Consider the following 21,032-nt stretch of genomic DNA (forward strand, 5'->3'; position numbering starts at 1 on the left):
CCTGCGGACCTGCAGCTAAAGAGCAGAGGGAGAGTCACACGGGTCATGCCTCGGGATCTGCCATACTCCCTCCTGCTGTTGCGCGCTCCGTTTGCACGGTGTGGGTGCCGGTTGCGCTTCGTGGTGGACGGCCAGACATACTTGCCAACCCTCCCGGATTTTCCGGGAGACTCCCGGAAACCTCCCTGGACAAATTTTCTCCCGAAAATCTCTAAAATTCAGGCAGAGCTGGAGGGGCCGTGGCCTCCAGCTCCATGCTGACCTGAGTGAGGGCAGCCTGTTTTCACATCCGCTTTCCCACAATACAAACAGCGTGTCTGCCCAATGACGTTATAACTGTAGAATGATCGAGGGTGAGTTTTTGGTTTCTTATGTGGGTTTATTGTTAGGCAGTTTCATTAACGTCCTCCCAGCGCGGAAACAACACACAACAACAGCAGTCACGTTTTTGTCTACCCAAAAGCAGTTCGTCTGCCGTAAACAGCAATGTTGTGACACTCTTAAACAGGACAATATTGCATTCTACTGTACATGCATATGGTTAGAAAAATAGTGACAGAGAATAGAACAAGGATGGACAATTCAACCCTTAACTCAACAATGAGTAGATGAGTGTTATGTGTGCGTATATGTGTAAATAAATGAAAACTGAAATTCAAATACTTATTTTATTTATTTACATATAAATATATATATACATATATATATATATATATATATATATATATAGCTAGAATTCACTGAAAGTAAAGTATTTCTTATATATATATATATATATATATATATATATATATATATATATATATATATATATATATATATATACATATATTAAATACTTGACTCTTAACCACGCCCCAACCACGCCCGCCCCCAACCAAAGTCCAAATAAAAAGAGGTGGCGTGACAAGACTCCAAGGTACTTTGTACTTTTATCCAATTGAAACATTAACGTTTTTTTATTTAATATTTGGAGGTGCGTTGTTTGTGAAGTCTTTCAGTGCTGTCTGCTGTGTTGCTCTGTCGTCAGTCGAAAAACAAGAACGGTACTCTCGCATTACGTCATCAGAGAAGTCTCGCGAGATTCGAGCGGCCATATTTTGTATCAGATCTACAATAAACCAATTCATGACTTTCCAACCCATCCATACTAAATCTAGATCAATCCAGAGGCTCCCCAACCTACATATCTATTTCTCTAAAGTTAAAATTGTCACGACTCGGACTTAGGCGTGGATTGTTTTCCCAAGGTGCAAAGCGAAAGTTGGAGCGGGCAAGGCGTGAAGGTAAAGACATCTTTTATTTTAACACTATAACTACAAAAAAGGCAAACAAAAGGCGCGCACAATGGCGGAGAACAAACTTGACTTATGAAAACAAAAACTAGCACAAAGGCAGAACCATGGACAAAAAACAAAACTCAATAACTGTGACATAAATAAACCAGAAACTTACGTGGCATGGGCAGGAGGGAAACTATGGACAGTATAGACAGTATGGCATGAAGGGAGAAGGCTGATCGATGGTGAAAGATGGTGATGTTGCCAGGACGAACAACAGAAACAGACCGGCTTAAATAGCAGTGACATGATCAGTTAAAACAGGTGTGAGACTCAACACGTGAAACTAGTGGGTTGCTATGGTGACAAAAGTGCACAAAGAGTCCAAAAACAAAACCGAACATGACTAAAACAAAACATGATCACACAGACATGACAAAAATCAGTCATTGGTTTAACTTGATTGTTTTGTACACCCCTAGGAAATACCTTTTGAGCTCCTGTATTTGCAGAGACACATGCATCCCTCAGGTCTGGCATCCCTTTCTAGTCTTGTAAACGTCTGTTTTTTGTGTGGAGTTGCAACAAGTCTGGCATGTATTTTTGCCATTTGCAGCATTTGTTTTTGATGCCGCAGTGTTTATGGGATAGCAGTATTTTTGATTTGCAACCATTTCCCGTTCAATGGTTTATGTTTTTTTGTGTGTTTTTTTGTGTTGAATCATTTTGGAGTTTGGAATGTTTTGGATGCATTTGTTGGCCACTTTCTTACAAAAAACATTATTTTTTAGTTCAAAGCAGAACATATACAACATAATTCACTCATTATTATTATTTTTTTTTTACATTTCTCTACCTTGTGAGGCCTCCGGTACTGAAAATATACACCATTTATGGAGTTGGAATAAAGATTTTCCTCTCAAATGTCCTGCAGAGAGGGACTCATGCACTGCATTTGGTAGCAGAGGATTATATAGGACATGCCATGGAAAAGAAAAACAGACTAAGCCTCAGAATAGCCACCGGCATGAAAATTCATGCAATAATACCAATCCGGGATGTTTGCATATTTTTTAAAAGGCTGGACTATTTTATTTATTTATTTGTTAATTTCTTTTTTAGCTCTGAATAGTGTGGATTTTCACCAAATGTAAAAACATCCTTGGATTAACAAAAACATAAATTGTGGTTGATAGATAAAGTCTCTGAAACATTAAACAATTAATGCTTCAGTAGAACCAATTAACAAAGTCAAAATTACAATACTCACACTATTATGTTGATCCACTGTGGACTGGACTTTCACACTATTATGTTAGATCCACTTTGGACTGGACTCTCACACTATTATGTTAGATCCACTATGGACTGGACTCTTACTATTATGTTAGATCCACTATGGACTGGACTCTCACACTATTATCTTAGATGTGAAGTGAATTATATTTATATAGCGCTTTTTCTCTAGTGACTCAAAGCGCTTTACATAGTGAAACCCAATATCTAAGTTACATTTAAACCAGTGTGGGTGGCACTGGGAGCAGGTGGGTAAAGTGTCTTGCCCAAGGACACAACGGCAGTGACTAGGATGGCGGAAGCGGGAATCGAACCTGCAACCCTTTGAGTTGCTGGCACGGCCACTCTACCAACCGAGCTATGCCGCCCCACTATGGACTGGACTCTCACTATTATGTTAGATCCACTATGGACTGGACTCTCACACTATTAAGTTAGATCCACTATGGACTGGACTCTCACACTATTATCTTAGATCCACTATGGACTGGACTCTCAAGTTATTATGTTGGATCCACTATGGACTGGACTCTCACTATTATTTTTGATCCACTATGGACTGGACTTTCACTATTATGTTAGATCCACTATGGACTGGACTCTCACACTATTATGTTAGATCCACTATGGACTGGACTCTCACACTATTATGTTAGATCCACTATGGACTGGACTCTCACGTTATTATGTTAGATCCACTATGGACTGGACTCTCACGTTATTATTTTAGATCCACTATGGATTGGACTCTCACTATTATGTTAGATCCACTATGGACTGGACTCTCACACTATTATGTTAGATCCACTATGGACTGGACTCTCACACTATTATTTTATATCCACTATTGACTGGACTCTCAAACTATTATGTTAGATCCACTATGGACTGGACACTTACACTATTATGTTAGATCCACTTTGGACTGGACTCCCACTATTATGTTGGATCCACTATGGACTGGACTCTCACACTATTATTTTAGATCCACTTTGGACTGGACTCTCACACTATTATGTTAGATCCACTATGGACTGGACTCTCACTATTATGTTAGATCCACTATGGAATGGACTCTCACAATATTATCTTGGATCCACTATGGACTGGACTCTCACTAGTATGTTAGATCCACTATGGACTTGACTCTCACAGTATTATGTTAGATCCACTATGGACTGGGCTCTCACACTATTATGTTAGATCCACTATTGATTGGACTCTCACACTATTATGTTAGACCCACTATGGACTGGACTGTCACACTATTATGTTGGATCCACTATGGACTGGACTCTCACACTATTATCTTAGATCCACTATGGACTGGACTCTCACACTATTATGTTAGATCCACTATGGACTGGACTCTCACTATTATGTTAGATCCACTATGGACTGGACTATCACTATTATGTTAGCTCCAATATGGACTGGACTCTCACTATTATGTTAGATCCACTATGGAATGGACTCTCACACTATTATCTTAGATCCACTATGGACTGGACTCTCACTAGTATGTTGGATCCACTATGGACTTGACTCTCACACTATTATGTTAGATCCACTATGGACTGGGCTCTCACACTATTATGTTAGATCCACTATGGACTGGGCTCTCACACTATTATGTTAGATCCACTATGGATTGGACTCTCACACTATTATGTTAGACCCACTATGGACTGGACTGTCACACTATTATGTTGGATCCACTATGGACTGGACTCTCACTATTATGTTGGATCCACTATGGACTGGACTTTCACTAATATGTTAGATCCACTATGGACTGGACTCTCACTATTATGTTAGCTCCACTATGGACTGGACTCCCACACTATTATGTTAGCTCCACTATGGACTGGACTCTCATTATTATGTTAGATCCACTATGGAATGGGCTCTCACACTATTATCTTAGATCCACTATGGACTGGACTCTCACTAGTATGTTAGATCCACTATGGACTTGACTCTCACACTATTATGTTAGATCCACTATGGACTGGGCTCTCACACTATTATGTTAGATCCACTATGGATTGGACTCTCACACTATTATGTTAGACCCGCTATGGACTCGACTGTCACACTATTATGTTGGATCCACTATGGACTGGACTCTCACACTATTATGTTAGCTGCACTATGGACTGGACTTTCGCAATATTATGCTAGACCCACTCGACGTCCATTGCCCCGGGGGTCACCGACATCCACGGTCCTCTCTAAGGTTTCTCATTGTCATCCCACAGGGTTGAGTTTTTCCTTGCCCTGATGTGGGCTCTGAACCTAGGATGTCGTTGTGGTTTGTGCAACCCTTTGAGACACGTTTGATTTAGGGCTATATAAATAATATTGATTGATTGATTGATTAACACACAAAAGTACTAAACATGGGTATTGTTGAGTACCGGTATCAAATCCCAGGTACCAGGAATTAGTACCGTATCGGTTCAATGTAAATAGAGCGCATCACTTTGGCTTCAGAAGTGATGACAAACATGTAAATAATGCGACTAATAACTTGTTTGGCCGTACTGTCCAAACGAGTTGTCAGGACATGACGGAAACAAGGTACGTGTACTGTACATGTCGAGAGATGTTTGGATGAAGAGAAAAAAAATAGCGACATACGCCAACTTGAGAGACATGCGGTGGAGAAAAAAAAGAGTGGAGGGCAAAGAAGGTAAGACTTGCCTGGAGCTGTCCTTCCTATGCACCGTCACATACATCTCGTACAGCCTCCCGTGAGGGACTGCACCCGCCGGAACCAGCAGGCTCACTCCTGCAACATCGAGGAAGACACAAAAACGTTATTTTAGGCATCACTTTATGACACTACAGGTGTGCTGACATTGTAGGTTTACTATCGCGAAAGCGTCTTTGTCTTTACCGGAGTTGGGAACAATGAGGTGTCCTCCCTGGTTGCTGAAGGACCCGTGAGCGGTACAGGACGGGTCTCGGGTCCGGGCCAAGCTTTGGTTGCGAAGGTTCATCGTGTCGCTGTTCTCGAGCAGAGACTGCGTTACCTAGGAAATGGCGGTCACATGTCAATTAGGTTTATGTTTGATCTTCTGGTTACAGAAACTGAAGACAAACTGGGGGGTTGAGGTCAAGGGTCAAATTTACTTGATTTACTGATTTACTTAAAAAATTGATAACAAATTCATAAAATCACCAACATGATATTGACAAAAAGATATAAAATATTGCAACTTTTGCAGCAACTTTTTAATACAACTGCCACAATTCCAAAGAGTTTAGTTAAATTAAAGTAAAAGTACCGTATTTCCTTGACTTGCCGCCGGGGCGCTAATTAATTCAAAACCTCTTCTCACTCCTGCGCTTACCAAAGGCATGCGGTAAAAGTAAGCATGCGCTAGTTATTTTAAAACCTCTTCTCACTCCGGCACTTACCAAAGGCATGCCGTAAAAATTTGAGTGTGATGTAAGCTTGGACCTTAAATCCTACTGAATAGCTCTTAATCTTCTTTCCTTTATGCAATTTCAAATGACCGGTATTGAAATCAGCCTCCTCCATTTTGAAAATGATGACAGGGGAAGTGTCACTCGTGACGTCACGAGTTTGACCAGGCGGTAATACTAAGCATGCGCTAATTATTTTGCGAAGCGAGTTTTACCCGGCAGTAATTCAAGGCAGGCGCATACTATATGCCCTGCGGTAATTCAAGGAAATACGGTACCCATGATTGTCACACACACACACTAAGTGTGGCGAAATTATTCTCTGCATTTGACCCATCCCCTTGTTCCACTCCCTAGTAGGTGAGGGGAGCAGTGAGCAGCAGCCGTGGCCGCGCCCGGGAATATTTTTTTGGTGATTTAACCTCCAATTCCAAACCTTGATGCCAAGTTTTACTTAAAGTACCAATGATTGTCACACACACACTATGTGGTGAAAGTATTCTCTGCATTTGACCCATCCCCTTGTTCACCCCCTGGGAGGTGAGGGGAGCAGTGGGCAGCAGCGGTGGCCGTTCTCGGGAATAATTTTTGGTGATTTAACCCCCAATTCCAACCCTGGATGCTGAGTTTTACTTAAAGTACCAGTGATTGTCACACACACACTAGGTGTGGTGAAATTATTCTCTACATTTGACCCAAACCCTTGTTCATCTCCTGGGAGGTGATAGAGGCAGTGAGCAGCAGCAGTGGCCACGCCCTGGGATTATTTTTGGTGATTTAACCCCCAATTCCAAACCTAGATGCTGACTTTTTGTGAAAGTTAAAGTACCACAGATTGTCACGCACACACTAGGTGTGGTGAAATTATTCTCTGCATTTGACCCATCACCCTTGATCACCCCCTGGGAGGTGAAGGGAGCAGTGAGCAGCAGCGGTTGCCGCGCCCGGGAAGCATTTTTTGGTGATTTAATCCCCAATTTCAACCCTTGATGCTAAGTTTTACTTAAAGTTAAAGTACCAATGATTGTCACACACACTAGGTGTGGTGAAATGATTCTCTGCATTCGACCTATCACCCTTGTTCCACCGCCCAAGAGGTGAGGGGAGCAGTGGGCAGCAGCAGTGGCGGCGCCCGGGAATCATATTTAGTAATTTATCCCCCAATTCCAACCCTTGATGCTGAGTTTTTGTTTAAAGTTAAAGAACCAATGATTGTCACACACACACTAGATGTGGTGAAATTATTCTCTGCATTCGACCCATCACCCTTGTTCTACCCCCAAGAGGTGAGGGGAGCAGTAGGCAGCAGCGGTGGCGGCGCCCGGGAACAATTTTTGGTGATTTAACCCCCAATTCCAACCCTTGATGCTGAGTTTTTGTTAAAAATTAAAGTAACAATGATTGCCACACACACACTAGATGTGGTGAAATTATTCTCTGCATTTGACCCATCCCCTTGTTCCACCCACTGGTAGGTGAGGGGAGCAGTGAGCAGCAGCAGTGGCTGCGCCCGGGAATCATTTTTGGTGATTTAACCCCCAATTCCAACCCTTGATGCTGAGTGCCAAGCAGGGAGGTAACGGGTCCCATTTTTAGAGTCTTTGGTATGACTCCGCCGCTGTTTGAACTCACGACCTACCTAGTATTTACTAGTGTTTACCTTTTTCAAACTTTTATGAATTGTCTTTAAAATGCAAAAAAAAAAAGATATTAAGTAATATAAGTCTATAAATCTATTAACATTTGTTTGAAACTACAGTACAGTGTTCCCTTGCCACTACACATTTCCCATACCACGGTATTAATGCATCGTGGATTTTTTAAAGTACCTCTGATTACACTAAGCTGGGAGTACCCATTGATGTATCCATGTTAAAATAACATCCTGTAGGATTTAGAGAGATTGAAGTGTTTTAAGAGCATAGGAAGTGTTTATATGTGTATATGGAGTGCTAATAAAAATTTTAAATGCATATCATATTCATGAAAATCTTAAAATAAATACTAAACCTACTTTGCGGGAATGTACCTACCACGGGAAAGATAGTCCCGTGAAAATGAAGGAAACACTACAGTGATGTATTTATCAAAGGTTTTAAATGTAGCAGCAAAGCTAAATAAAAACAGTTTGGGTTTTTTTGGCCATTTTTATACGGCTCCATGCAAGTAACATATTGTTTCTGGCACGTTTCATTGAAAAGTCTTGCAGGGAAGCCTTGTCGCATGCCTGGCAGCGCTGCCACGAGGCTCAGCTGGAAGAAGGAAGATCTCAAATCACCGAAGGGTAAAAGCGGGAGAAGAAAATAAGAGCTGCTTTGCATTTCATGAAGTAAAGTGCGAGCAGTGACATGTAAAAAGAGCAATTAGGATTCTGCAGTTTACTCCCGCATCAACACAGCCAACGGCTACTCACATTAACCCAGTCAAGGGCAAACAAAAACAAAAAAATATTTGCCATTACCTACTCTATCAATGCACCAAAAATCTGATATATATAGTACAATTAATAAGAGCAATAACAGCAAACAGGTAGCTAGTGCAGTTAAAATAGAAGTAAGATTCTTTGCAGTCTTTATAAGTGAGTGAGAACCTTTTAATCCACTTTCCATCAGACCTTACTGTACACTGCATATATATATATATATATATATATCTATATATATATATAGATATATATATATATATATATATACACACATATATATATATATATATACATATATATATATACACATATATGTATATATATATATACACACATATATATATAAATATATATATACACATACATATATATATATATATATATATATATATATATATATATATATATATATATATATATATATATATATATATATATATACCCTTCTAAAAGATCAGCGTCAGATGCATAACACAACATGCAATGACAATGCTACTGACTTTACCTTAGGGGAAAGTTTGGACGTAAAGTCTCCTCCGAGGTCTTCCTGCGGCGTGACCAGACCGGAGGAGTTGTACACTTTGATCTTCAGGTTGGGGAGGGGCTCTAAGATTGGAGAGTTGGTCATTAGGATTGTATCTGATACGTCATGGAGGGTATACACAGGACCACGATACATGGCGGCGGCATTTGTCAAATCAGGAGGGGCTGTAAGCAGGTCGGTCGGCGGGGTGGGCGGTAAGGCCCGAGAGTGGAAATGGGGAGGATGTAAAAAAACTAAATGAAAAAAGATAAACAATTGTAGAAAAAAAATAGAACAAAGGATGTGAGTGGGATTAAAAACACTGTGTTAATTGATGTTTCAATTGCTGAGGGCGGGATAAGATGGAAAAATGTAAAATGTAACTGTACCACCAATCTGTAGTTTTCAGATTTAATGGGAAAACAAATACAAATAATTTGTTGACAGATGCGCCCAATAAAGTGTGGACCTACCAGGACATATTGAGTCTTGTCCAAAATGTAGTGTATGGTGAAAACATCCAACACTCTATCAAGGTAAAGGAAGCTTGGAGCAAAACAAACTACAATTCCTTGCTACTGCTTTAGGTATTATATGTTTTAAACAAGTCCTGTGTGTGTGTGTGTGTGTGTGCTTGTATTTCTACACTTCTTGAGACGTCAACATGAAAAAATACCTTCCATATGAGGACCGGTGAACAAGTTATGACCGAAATCATGGAACCGATGCGGAAAAGCAATGCATCTAATAAATAATGTCTCATTTGCTGACCCCTGGGGAAGAAATATATCAAAAGTTGGGTGGTCCCGAAAAGTAGGGATTTTTCGAATTGACTGTGTGTCTGTTTTAAAAGTGCTCCCCCTCTGGTCAACATATGAAATAACAAGTGTGTGTAAAAATTCAAAGTGATCCCCCTCTGGCCAACATATGTAATAACAAGTGCGTGTGAGAAATTGAAATGCGCCCCCGTAGGCCAAACTTAATTTAAAAAATAAAAATAAATGTGTGTGTGTATATATGTATATATATATATATATATATATATAAATATATATATATATATATATAAATATATATATATATATATATATATATATATATATATATATATATATATATATATATATATATATATATATATATATATATATATAATATATATAGACAGACATACTGTAATAACTTGAAGTAAATAATAAAGATTAAAAAACAATAACAAACAAAAAAAAATATATAAAAAAAAAATAAAAGCAGTCTTTTTCTCACATTGTGTTGACTTTTCTCTTATAAAATTGGAACAAATTTCTCATATTCTTCCTGTTTTGGTATTATTGCTATATTTTCTTGTAAAATTATGACCTAGTTATGTAAAATTATTTATTTTTAAAGCTAAATGATGGCATTTGTCATATAAAATTTGGACTTCCATCACAGTGAGCCAATTTTTTTGTTCTTGTAAAATAGTGACAATTTTGGAGTAAAATGAGTTTTGTCATAATTTTGCAAAGTAAAAATTTCAGTTATTATCATAATATTGCCCAAATTTTTATGTTTTCTTATAAAATTCTAACTTTAGTCGAGTAAAATATACAACAAAAATATTGCCAAAATGTTAAGCTTTTCCTGTAAAAATTGCGACTGTTACTGGGTAAAATTCCAATTTTTATCATGATATTGTACAAATGTTCAGTTTTTCTTGTAAAATTTTGACTTGCGTTGAGTAAAATAAGGACTTTTATTATAACACTGCCAACATTCTAAGTTTTTCTTGTGAAATTGTGACATTTTTCTTTTGAAATTCCAAGTAATTTTTCACAACAAGCTTTTTCATATTTGCATAGTATGTATATATTATTAATGTTGTAAATACAAATATTTATATATCTAGAAAGGGTGGTCCTAAAGAGGTTGGCCTATTTTTTCCAGAAGTTTCTAGAAGGTTTGAAATACAAGCATGTGTGTGTGTGTGTGTGTGTGTGTGTGTGTGCGTGTGTGTGTGTGAATGGGGAAATAATGGCAAAGCGCTTTGAGTTCCTTAAAAAGGTAAAAAAGCACTATACAAGTATAACCCATTTACCATGTATTTTTTCGTAAAATTATGACTTTTTATGCAAAATGGTGACATTTGTCATATAAAATTCAGACTTTTATCACAATACTGCCAATCATGTTGGGAGTTCTTGTAAAACAGTGACATTTTTTGAGTAAAATAAGTTTTGTCATAATTTTGCCAAGTAAAAATTCCGATTATTATTACAATATTGCCAAAATGTTTAAGTTTTCTTATAAAATTGTGACTTTTGTCGATTAAAATTACGACTCTTTTCATAAAATTGCCAAAATGTTAAGCTTTTCTTGTAAAAATTGCGACTTTTATTGAGTAAAATTCAAACTTTTATCATGATATTGCTCAAATGTTGAGTTTTTCTTGTAAAATGTTGACTTGCGTTGAGTAAAATAAGGACTTGTATTATAATACTGCCAAAATGTTAAGTTTTTCTTGTGAAATTCCAACTCATTTTTCACAACAAGCCTTTTTTTCATATTTGCATAGTATGTATATATTTTTAATATTGTGAATACAAATCTTTATATATCTAGAAAGGGTGGTCCTAAAAAGGTTGGCCTTGTCACGCCAAATTTCTTCCCCACTAAACCCCCCCCCCCCATTTACTTCCGGGGTCATGATTGATAAAGACATTTTATTAACGCTATATTATAAAAATACAACGCCAAATTATAAAAAAACAGACATTTTGGTAACGCTATATTATAAAAAATAAAATAAAATAAAAAATTTACAAACACAAGCCCTGGGATGACACATTTACTTCCGGGGTCACGTTTCCTCACGTTTCCTCTCACGTCATCCCATAGCTTGTGTTTGTAAATTGTTTTTTTCTTTTTTCAATTTTTTTTTTATTATATAGCGTTAACAAAACGTCTGTATTTTTATAATATAGCGTTACATTTTTATAATATAGCGTTAACAAAACATCTGTATTAATCATGACCCCGGAAGTAAATGTGGGGGGGGGGGGGGGGGGTGTTGTAGAGGGAAGAAATTTGGCGTGACAGCCTTTTTTTTCCACAGGTCTCTAGAAGGTTTGAAATACAAGCATGAGTGTGTGTGTATGTGTGTGTGTGTGTGTGTGTGTGTGTGTGTGTGTGTGTGTGTGTGTGTGTATGTGTGTGTGTGTGTGTGTGTACAGTACATGTCTAAAAGAGAGTTCAACACGGTTCCTTCTTGAGTTGTCCCAGGTGATGGGAGGTAAACTTGACACTTTTCATGTATCACAAGCACACTTCCCGGCCTCCCACTCAACAGCTGCCATGAATAAATCCACGTGTCCAATGTAAAACAGCTCCAACACGACAGCGTGCGCACGCACGGACGCCCAATCCCACCATAAACAGCACACCGCAGGGACAAAGAACACGCTGATTCCTAATCGGTGCAACGTGCGCGGGTATCAACACCGCGGTAGCAACGGACAGGTAGAAATCAACAAATGGTAAACATTTACGATGGATTAAGACGACAAAAAGGTTGGATTTGTTTTCTAGAACAATCCCTCGCTTGTTCTTTAACCAGCTGCGGCGCCACGTGTTCGGGCGTGGAGCCTGAAATTACACCGTTGCGTTACACAAAGCCATTAAATCTCATTTTCCTCATCCGTATTCATTAACTATCACACGCCAGTTTACACTTGAAGCTGCCAACTTATTTGTAACAAATGATCATCTTCTGTGCAGACTGGCTGACTCTCGTGTCCTGTTTTTCCCTAAAAAACTGCAACTTCAAGGCATTATTCATGTTTACTACACGTCACAGCTAATGATGTAATGATAATGTTACATCACGGTTATCGTGAACAAAATGATCATGGTTATCAATATTATCGCGATATTGTTGAATGTGCTCAAAAATTATTTACACCCACACTAAAACCTGTTGACCAAGTCTTGTTTTTAAATAACAAAACTGTTTGCAAAGCCAGTATTGTGCATGTTTTTTTGTTTCTTATGCTTCACCGATAGATGTGTGTGTGTTTTTGGGGTTGGGGGGGCGGGGGGGGGGGGGGGGGGCGTGGTCAGCGGACGTGCAGCGAAGCAGGGTGTGACAGGACCGGCTTCGAGATCAGCGACAGGTGCAAAAGTGTGGTCCTAAAGAGGTAGGCATTATCCGGAGGTCTCAAAAAGGTAATAAATACAATTATGTGTGTGTGTGTGTGTTTGTGTGGGTGTGTGTGTGTTTGTGTGGGTGTGTGTGTGCGTGCGTAGTTGGCCTGTCAAACGTGGCCATCTACCTGTGGGCCATCTACGCTCATCTACCCTGTCGCTGATTTGGAAGCCGGTCCTGGAACGCCCCGCTTCGCTGCAGGTACGCAGGGCCAACCCCACACATAGTATTTTAGTCAAACGTGGCCATTTACCTGTGGGCCATCTACGCTCATCTACCCTGTCGCTGATTTCAGAGCAGGTCCTGGCATTCCCCGCTTCGCTGCAGGTCCGCAGTAGCCCCCCACCCCCCACATAGTGTTTTAGGCAAATGTGGCCACCACCTGTCGCTGATCTCGAAGTCGGTCCTGCCACAGTCCGCTTCGCTACAGGTCCACAGGCCACCCCTCCTCCACCCGACATAGTGTTTTAGTCAAACGTGGCCATCTACTCATCTACCCTGTCGGTGATCTCGAAGCTGGTCCTTGCACACCCCGCTTCACTGCAGGTCCGCAGGCCACACCCCCCACATAGTGTTTTAGTCTTTGATCTGTTTTTATTGGTTAAGCTTTTATGGTTTAAAATATCAGTTTGTACTGTAGCAATTTAAGATGTATTTAAATGAAAAGTTTGTAACATATAAAATGTATTCTTATTATTTATTATTTTTGGCGGACGTTGTGTTGTCCTACTCTGTTCAGCGGTCAATGAACGCCCCATTAAACCATCTCTGTCTGTTATAGAACAATCACTGTGTTCTAAGAGAGTTAGTTGGTTCAGTGACACAATTGATTAACTTATTTGCTCAGACAGTAACGGTATTTATAAAAGTTTGGATTGGGACATATCGTATCATATTGGGGTAATTACAAACCCCGTTTCCATATGAGTTGGGAAACTGTGTTAGATGTAAATATAAACAGAATACAATTATTTGCAAATCCTTTTCAACCCATATTCAATTGAATGCACTACAAAGACAAGATATTTGATGTTCAAACTCATAAACTTAATTTTTTTTTGCAAATAATAATTAACTTAGAATTCCATGGCTGCAACACATGCCAAAGTAGTTGGGAAAGGGCATGTTCACCACTGTGTTACATCACATTTTCATTTAACAACACTCAATAAACGTTTGGGAACTGAGGAAACACATTTTTGAAGCTTTGAAAGTGGAATTCTTTACCATTCTTGCTTAATGTACAGCTCAAGTTGTTCAACAGTCCGGGGTCTTGTTGTCGTATTTTACGCTTCATAATGCGCCACACATTTTCAATGGGGGACATGTCTGGACTGCAGGCGGGCCAGGAAAGTACCCGCACTCTTTTACTACAAAGCCACGCTGTTGTAACACGTGGCTTGGCATTGTTTTGCTGAGATAAGCAGGGGCGTTCATGATAACGTTGCTTGGATGACAACATATGATGCTCCAAAACCAGTATGAACCATTCAGCATCAATGGCGCCTTTTACCCATGCCTTGGGCACTAATACACCCCCATACCATCACAGATGCTGGCTTTTGAACTTTGCGCCTATAACAATCCAAATGGTTATTTTCCTCTTTGTTCTGTTTTGAAATGTGGACTCGTCAGACCACAGGGATCTTTTCCCCTTTGCATCAGTCCATCTTAGATGAGCTCGGGCCCAGCGAAGCTGGCGTCGTTCCTGGGTGTTGTTGATAAATGGCTTTCGCTTTGCAAAATAGAGTTTTAACTTGCATTTACAGATGTAGCGACCAATTGTAGTTACTGACAGTGGTTTTATGAAGTGTTCCTGAGCCCATTTGGTGATATCCTTTAGAGATTGATGTTGGTTTTTGATGCAGTACCGCCTGAGGGGTCAAAGGTCTGTAATATCAACGCTGACATGCAGTGATTTCTCCAGATTCTCTGAACTGTTTGATGATTTTACGGACCGTAGTTGGTAAAAATCTTTAAATTCCTTGCAATAGCTCGTTGAGAAATGTTGTTCTAAAACTGTTCGACAATTTGCTAACAAATTGGTGACCCTCGCCCCATCCTTGTTTGGGAATTACTTAGCATTTCATGGAAGCTGCTTTTATACCCATTCCTGGCACCCACCTGTTCCCAATTAGCCTGCACACCAGTGGGACATTCCAAATAAGTGTTTGATGAGAATTTCTCAACTACATCAGTATTTGTTGCCACCTTTCCAAACTTCTTTGTCACGTGTTGCTAAAGTTCTAAAGTTAACGATTATTTGCAAAAAAAAAAATGTTTATCAGTTTGAACATCAAATATGTTTTCTTTGTAGCATATTCAACTGAATATGGGTTGAAAATGATTTGCAAATCATTGTATTCCGTTTATAGTTACATCTAACACAATTTCCCAACTCATATGGAAACAGGGTTTGTAATATTTTAATGTCTGTTGTTTTAGGCTAGATTTTTTTCGTCCGTTTGAACCTTCTTTGAGTTAATGGCAGCAATAAATTGCTCCAAAACGAAGAAATTTACATCATGTACCGCATTATTCTCAACATAAAAGGCATTCTCATGATGTAAGCAATATCCCGATCAATCCCAAAATTACCCGGCATTTCTGGTAAGCAGAGCTTGTGCGCTAATGTGCGCGATCTTCTCCATTTCCCTGCTGGAAACACATGCCAATGCCGAAGGAAGGAATGCTGGCTCTCCTTTAACAAGGGGAAAGGGGAGCGGCCCGCGATGGAGTCGCCTCGGCGGCCGTCAGGAATAGACGGAGACGGCGGTACAAGCAAAGATGAAAGTGGGCAAGATTGCTGACGGATGGGAAGAGTGATTGACCTGAATGTGCAAAACTGGGGAGGAAACGACTCCTTCAAAGGGGAGAGCTAGATGGTACTTTTATCTTTATCTTCTGCAGCTTGTTTAGTAAGCAGAATGTTTTACAGACTACCGACGGTATTGTGAAATAAGACAAGCATATTTTTTCGAAAGTTAAAATTCACCAAAATTCTTTAATTTAAAAAAATATGTATATATATTCTGAAACCAGTTTAGGCAGCGATCATTTCTACTCAGAAGATCGAATAATAAGCTTTTTTTTGCAGCGTAAAGCCTCAACTGTGTATGCGACAATCCCGCAGTCCGACATTAAGGTACACTATATTGCCAAAAGTATTTGAATCAGGTGTCCTAATCACTTCGCCCGGCAACAGGTCTATAAAACCAAGCACTTAGGCATGGAGACTGTTTCTACAAACATTTGTGAAAGAACGGGCCGCTTTCAGTGATTTCCAGCGTAGAACTGTCCTAGGATGCCACCTGTGCAACAAATCCAGTCGTGAAATTGCCTCGCTCCTAAATATCCCAAAGTTAACCCTCGGCTTTATTATAAGAAAATGGAAGAGTTTGGGAACAACAGCAACTCAGCCGCCAAGTGGTATGCCATGTAAACTGACAGAGAGGGGTCAGCGGATGCTGAAGCGTCTAGTGCAAAGACTTTCTGCACAGTCAGTTGGTACAGAGCTCCAAACTTCATGTGACCTTCCAATTAGTCCACGTACGGTACGCAGAGAGCTTCATGGAATGGGTTTCCATGGCCGACCAGCTGAATCTAAGCCACAAATCAACAAGTCCAATGCAAAGTGTCAGATGCAGTGGTGAAAAGCACGTCGCCATTGGACATTTTGATGCAGCTTGCTCTCAAATTCTGGTAAGATACACACCCTCCTGGAATCGATGCAAGTCCCGCTTGTGAATACGAAGGAATCAGGAAATGTAATTGTGTCTTCCTGCGCCTATGAGTCATTGATAATTGGATCGGATCAGGACAACTCTAGTGTGAACACAACTTTTTTTAACAGGTAAACTCCCACTTCTGTTAGGGCTCTTCGACAACGTCCAATGACGGATCGTGAGTACCCCCCAAAAAGGCGTAGTCCGTTAAGCTCATTTATTCCACACATAACGATGACCCTGATCATGTGGTCAATGGTAGTTAGTGTGGTGAAAAAATCCAGAATTTTTGACACTTAGAAAAAGTAACAGCTTTTTGACACTTAGCAAAAATAACGACTTTTGACGTAACAAAATCCCGACTTTTTGACACTTAGAAAAAACAACAACTTTTTGACACAACAAAACCCGACTTTTTGACACTTAGAAAAAAAGAACTTTTCGACAAAACCCGACTTTTTGACACTTAGAAAAAATTCGGACTTTTTGACACTTGGAAAAAATTCAGACTTTTTGACACTCCAAAAAAAATAACGACTCTTTGACACTTGGAAAAAATAATGACATTTTGACACTTAGAAAAAATAACGACTTTTTGACACTTGGAAAAAAAATAACGACTTTGTGACACTTAGAAAAAATCCCAAATTTTTGACACTTAGAAAAAGTAACGACTTTTTGACACAACAAAACCCGACTTTTTGACACTTGGAAAAAATGTGGACTTTTTGACACTCAGGAAAAAATAACGACTTTTTGACACTTGGAAAAAATAACGACTTTTTAACACTTAGAAAAAAATCTCGACTTTTTGACACTTAGAAAAAAATAACGACTTTGTGACACTGAAAAAATCCCACTTTGACACTTGGAAAAAAATCCCAACTTTTTGACACTTAGAAAAAGTAACGACTTTTTGTCACAACAAAACCCGACTTTTTGACACTTACAAAAAATTCGGACTTTTTAACAGAAAAAATCCCGACTTGTTGACACTTAAAGAAAATCCCGATTTTTTGAGACTTAGAAAACCCTCGACCTTTCTAAAAAAAATCCCGAATTTTTGACACTAACAAAAAAATCCCAACTTTTAAAAAAAATCCAGACTTTTGACAGAATAAATCCAGACTTTTTGACTCCTATAAAAATTACCCACTTTTTGACAGAAAAAATCCCGACTTTTGACAAAAAAAATCCTGACTTTTTGACACTTACAAAAAATCCCGACTTTTTGACACTTACAAAAAATCCCGACTTTTTGACACTTAGAAAAAAATCCCAACTTTTTGACAGAAAAAATCTTGACTTTTTGACACTTAAAAAAAACAGATTTTCTGAGACTTAAAACCCCCTCGAACCTTTAAAAAAAAATCACAACTTTTTGACACTTGAAAAAAAAATCCAGACTTTTTGACACTTGGAAAAAAAATAACGACTTTTTGACGGAAACATTCCAGACTTTTTGACACTTGTGTAAAAAAAAAATTCAGATTTTTTGTCAGAAAAAAAATCCAAATTTTTTGTCAGAAAAAAATCTGGATTTTTTTGTCAGAAAAATCCCAATATTGTGACAGGAAAAGTCTCGAAATTTTGACAATTACAAAAAAACAGACTTTTTGACACTGAAAAAAAATCCAGACTTTTTGACAGAAAAAAATTCCGACTTTTTGACACTTAGAAAAAAAAACTACTTTTTGACACTTAGAAAAAAAAAACTACACTTTCTGACAGAAAATAATCTCGTTACCTGATCTGGCCGTTTTGATGTTGACCGACTGGAAGCCTCCATTCAGCGCCGACGTGTCGATGATGTCCGAGTCGAAGTCACGGTGCGTCTTGCGGTACACAAAAAGCGCCACAATGACAGAGATGACCAGGCACATGATGACGGCGATGACCACGCCCACGTACAGAGCCACGTCGTCTGTGCTCGGAGCAGCTGGAGACGAAGAGGAAAGGCTCAGCGTTAACGAAGCAGAAATGAACTCGTACGTCCTGCTTTTTGCATGAATCAGTTTACGACTAAAGTTTTTGTCAAAGGTTTGCCCCGTTTCTTGTATACCTACAAGTTAGTGTGTCTGCATTTCAGTCAAGTCCCCAAACAAATAATGTCATCCATAGTTGCTAAGTCTCTCTTGATGTCACAAAGTGCATTATTTTTTTTAACATGACTCAAAACAGCAGCTTTAATTTGGGACATGCTCTCCCTGAGAGAGCATGAGGAGGTTGAATTGGGCGGGGCTGAGGTAGAGGGCAGCGGGGTTTGTATATTGTAGAGTTAGTGCTGCAAGGGGTTCTGAGTATTTGTTCTGTTGTGTTGCAGTGCAGATGTTCTCCCCAAATGTGTTTGTCATTCTTGTTTGGTGTGGGTTCACAGTGTGGCGCATATTTGTAACAGTGTTAAAGATGTTTATATGGCCACCCTCAGTGTGACCTGTACGGCTGTTGACCAAGTGTGCGTTGCATTCACTTGTGTGTGTGAAAAGCCATAGATATTATGTGATTGGGCTGGCACGCAAAGGCAGCCTTTAATGTTTATTGACTACCGTGTACACAGCGGCGTTTTAAAAAGTCATAAATTTCACATTTTGAAACTTCTACCGATAATTTCCGATATTACATTTTAAAGCATTTATCAGCCGATGATATCAACATTATCGGACATGTTGTGTTTTGTCATTTTCCTGCCTTCTCTTTTATGGTGTCTGTTTTCTTCAATTAATTAGTCCCCAGCGAGGCACACCTGCAACATATCTCTACCTAGGAGTATTTAAGCTCGTCACTGACAGCTGGGTCCTGCCGGTTGTTGTCTCCTGCACAACCCACGTGCATGTGCCTGTTTCACTTCGTCAGTCCTGGTCAATCAATCAATCAATCAATGTTTACTTATATAGCCCTAAATCACTAGTGTCTCAAAGGGCTGCACAAACCACCACGACATCCTCGGTAGGAAAACTCACACCCAGTGGGACATTGGTGACAATAATGACCCAGTGGGACGTCGGTGACAATGATGACTATGTTGTTTCTCCTTATTCATGTAATCCCTCACCTCTTTGTGTTTGCTTGCTCGCCCCCCTGAGGTAAAGAGGATTTTGTGTTGGACTTTTTGTTGTGCTCAGTGCGCCCTGGCCTTTTCCCCGCCGACCACTGAGGAACCTGTTTTTGTCTGTTTATTCATGGTGTGCACTTCTGCCCCATCGTCTTTTGTTACACTTTTTGGACTTATTAAATATTCCACTTTTTGTAATTCTACCTTGCCTCCCGTCTCTGCATCCTGGGGTCACCTCCTTGATCAGGTCCTAACAGGACATCTCTAGTCAAAATATTAGAAACAGCCCTGTCCGTGACAGTGCAATCTTAAAACACAACAGTAAACTATATGACAATTATTACCTCCCCCAAGGACAGGACAAAGAAAAAGTGGCAAACTCCTCTACTTTATCAATATGTAATGACATTATCTAATTCTGACATGCATTTTTTTTTTCAAACTCAGAGCACCTTTCAGACTTAAAGGACAACGTCCATAGAATGAAAATGAATCTTTTTAAAGAGCCCTGCGGCATGAGTGATAATAAGACCATTTGTCTAGACACGGCCGGCCTGAGACACCTTTCATAAAACTCTTCAGTCTTAATAAGGTTGTTAATTATTTTACAAGGGTCTCCTCTCCGCAGGAACGCGGCTTTTTAAAGCCCATGTTCAGTCATCCCCGATTGGATCTAAAAAAAAAGTAGGGAGAAGGTGTTCTTAAAAGTTTCTGGTGACGGAAAGGAAGCAAGAAGGTGAGACGGGAGGGAGCTAATGAGTGGGGAGGAATGTTGAAAGGAGGGCACATGGGGAAGGGGAAACACAGGTCAAAAGAGGAGGGAACGCATCAAACAAACGCGTGCCTTTGATGCGTCTTGGAAGCAGAATATTTTTAAGGAAAAATAAGTTAAGTAAAAAATACATTTTTCAATTTTTTTTATCTTATTCGATCAGATGTGTACCTAATGTGAAGGCCTGTGCGGTCCCATTAGCGCCTTCACCGAGAATGTCTGGACAGTGACCACTTGAGGGCGCCACAAACCACTTTAAGCATCTCAGGGGAGTGTGGTTTAAGATGAAGTCTGAAACGTACACCTGCGATGAGGTGGCGACTTGTCTAGGGTGTACGACG

The 21,032-nt window shown here is 39.5% G+C and overlaps 1 protein-coding gene across 3 annotated transcripts in view; it reads right to left on the reverse strand.

Moving 5' to 3' along the window:
- Window positions 1-21,032, reverse strand: part of LOC133553595 (netrin receptor UNC5C-like) — a 581,431-nt gene that overhangs the window by 40,852 nt on the left and 519,547 nt on the right. For all 3 annotated transcript variants that reach the window (XM_061901982.1, XM_061901975.1, XM_061901992.1), the window contains 4 exons: window positions 18,615-18,806; window positions 8,942-9,042; window positions 5,479-5,614; window positions 5,283-5,370 (listed from right to left, as the gene is read on the reverse strand). In XM_061901982.1, coding sequence (XP_061757966.1) covers window positions 5,283-5,370; window positions 5,479-5,614; window positions 8,942-9,042; window positions 18,615-18,806 — 517 coding nt within the window. The remainder of the gene's footprint in view (window positions 1-5,282; window positions 5,371-5,478; window positions 5,615-8,941; window positions 9,043-18,614; window positions 18,807-21,032) is intronic.

This window comes from Nerophis ophidion, linkage group LG01 (assembly GCF_033978795.1).
Source record: "Nerophis ophidion isolate RoL-2023_Sa linkage group LG01, RoL_Noph_v1.0, whole genome shotgun sequence".
In the NCBI taxonomy this organism is placed as follows: Eukaryota; Metazoa; Chordata; class Actinopteri; order Syngnathiformes; family Syngnathidae; genus Nerophis; species Nerophis ophidion.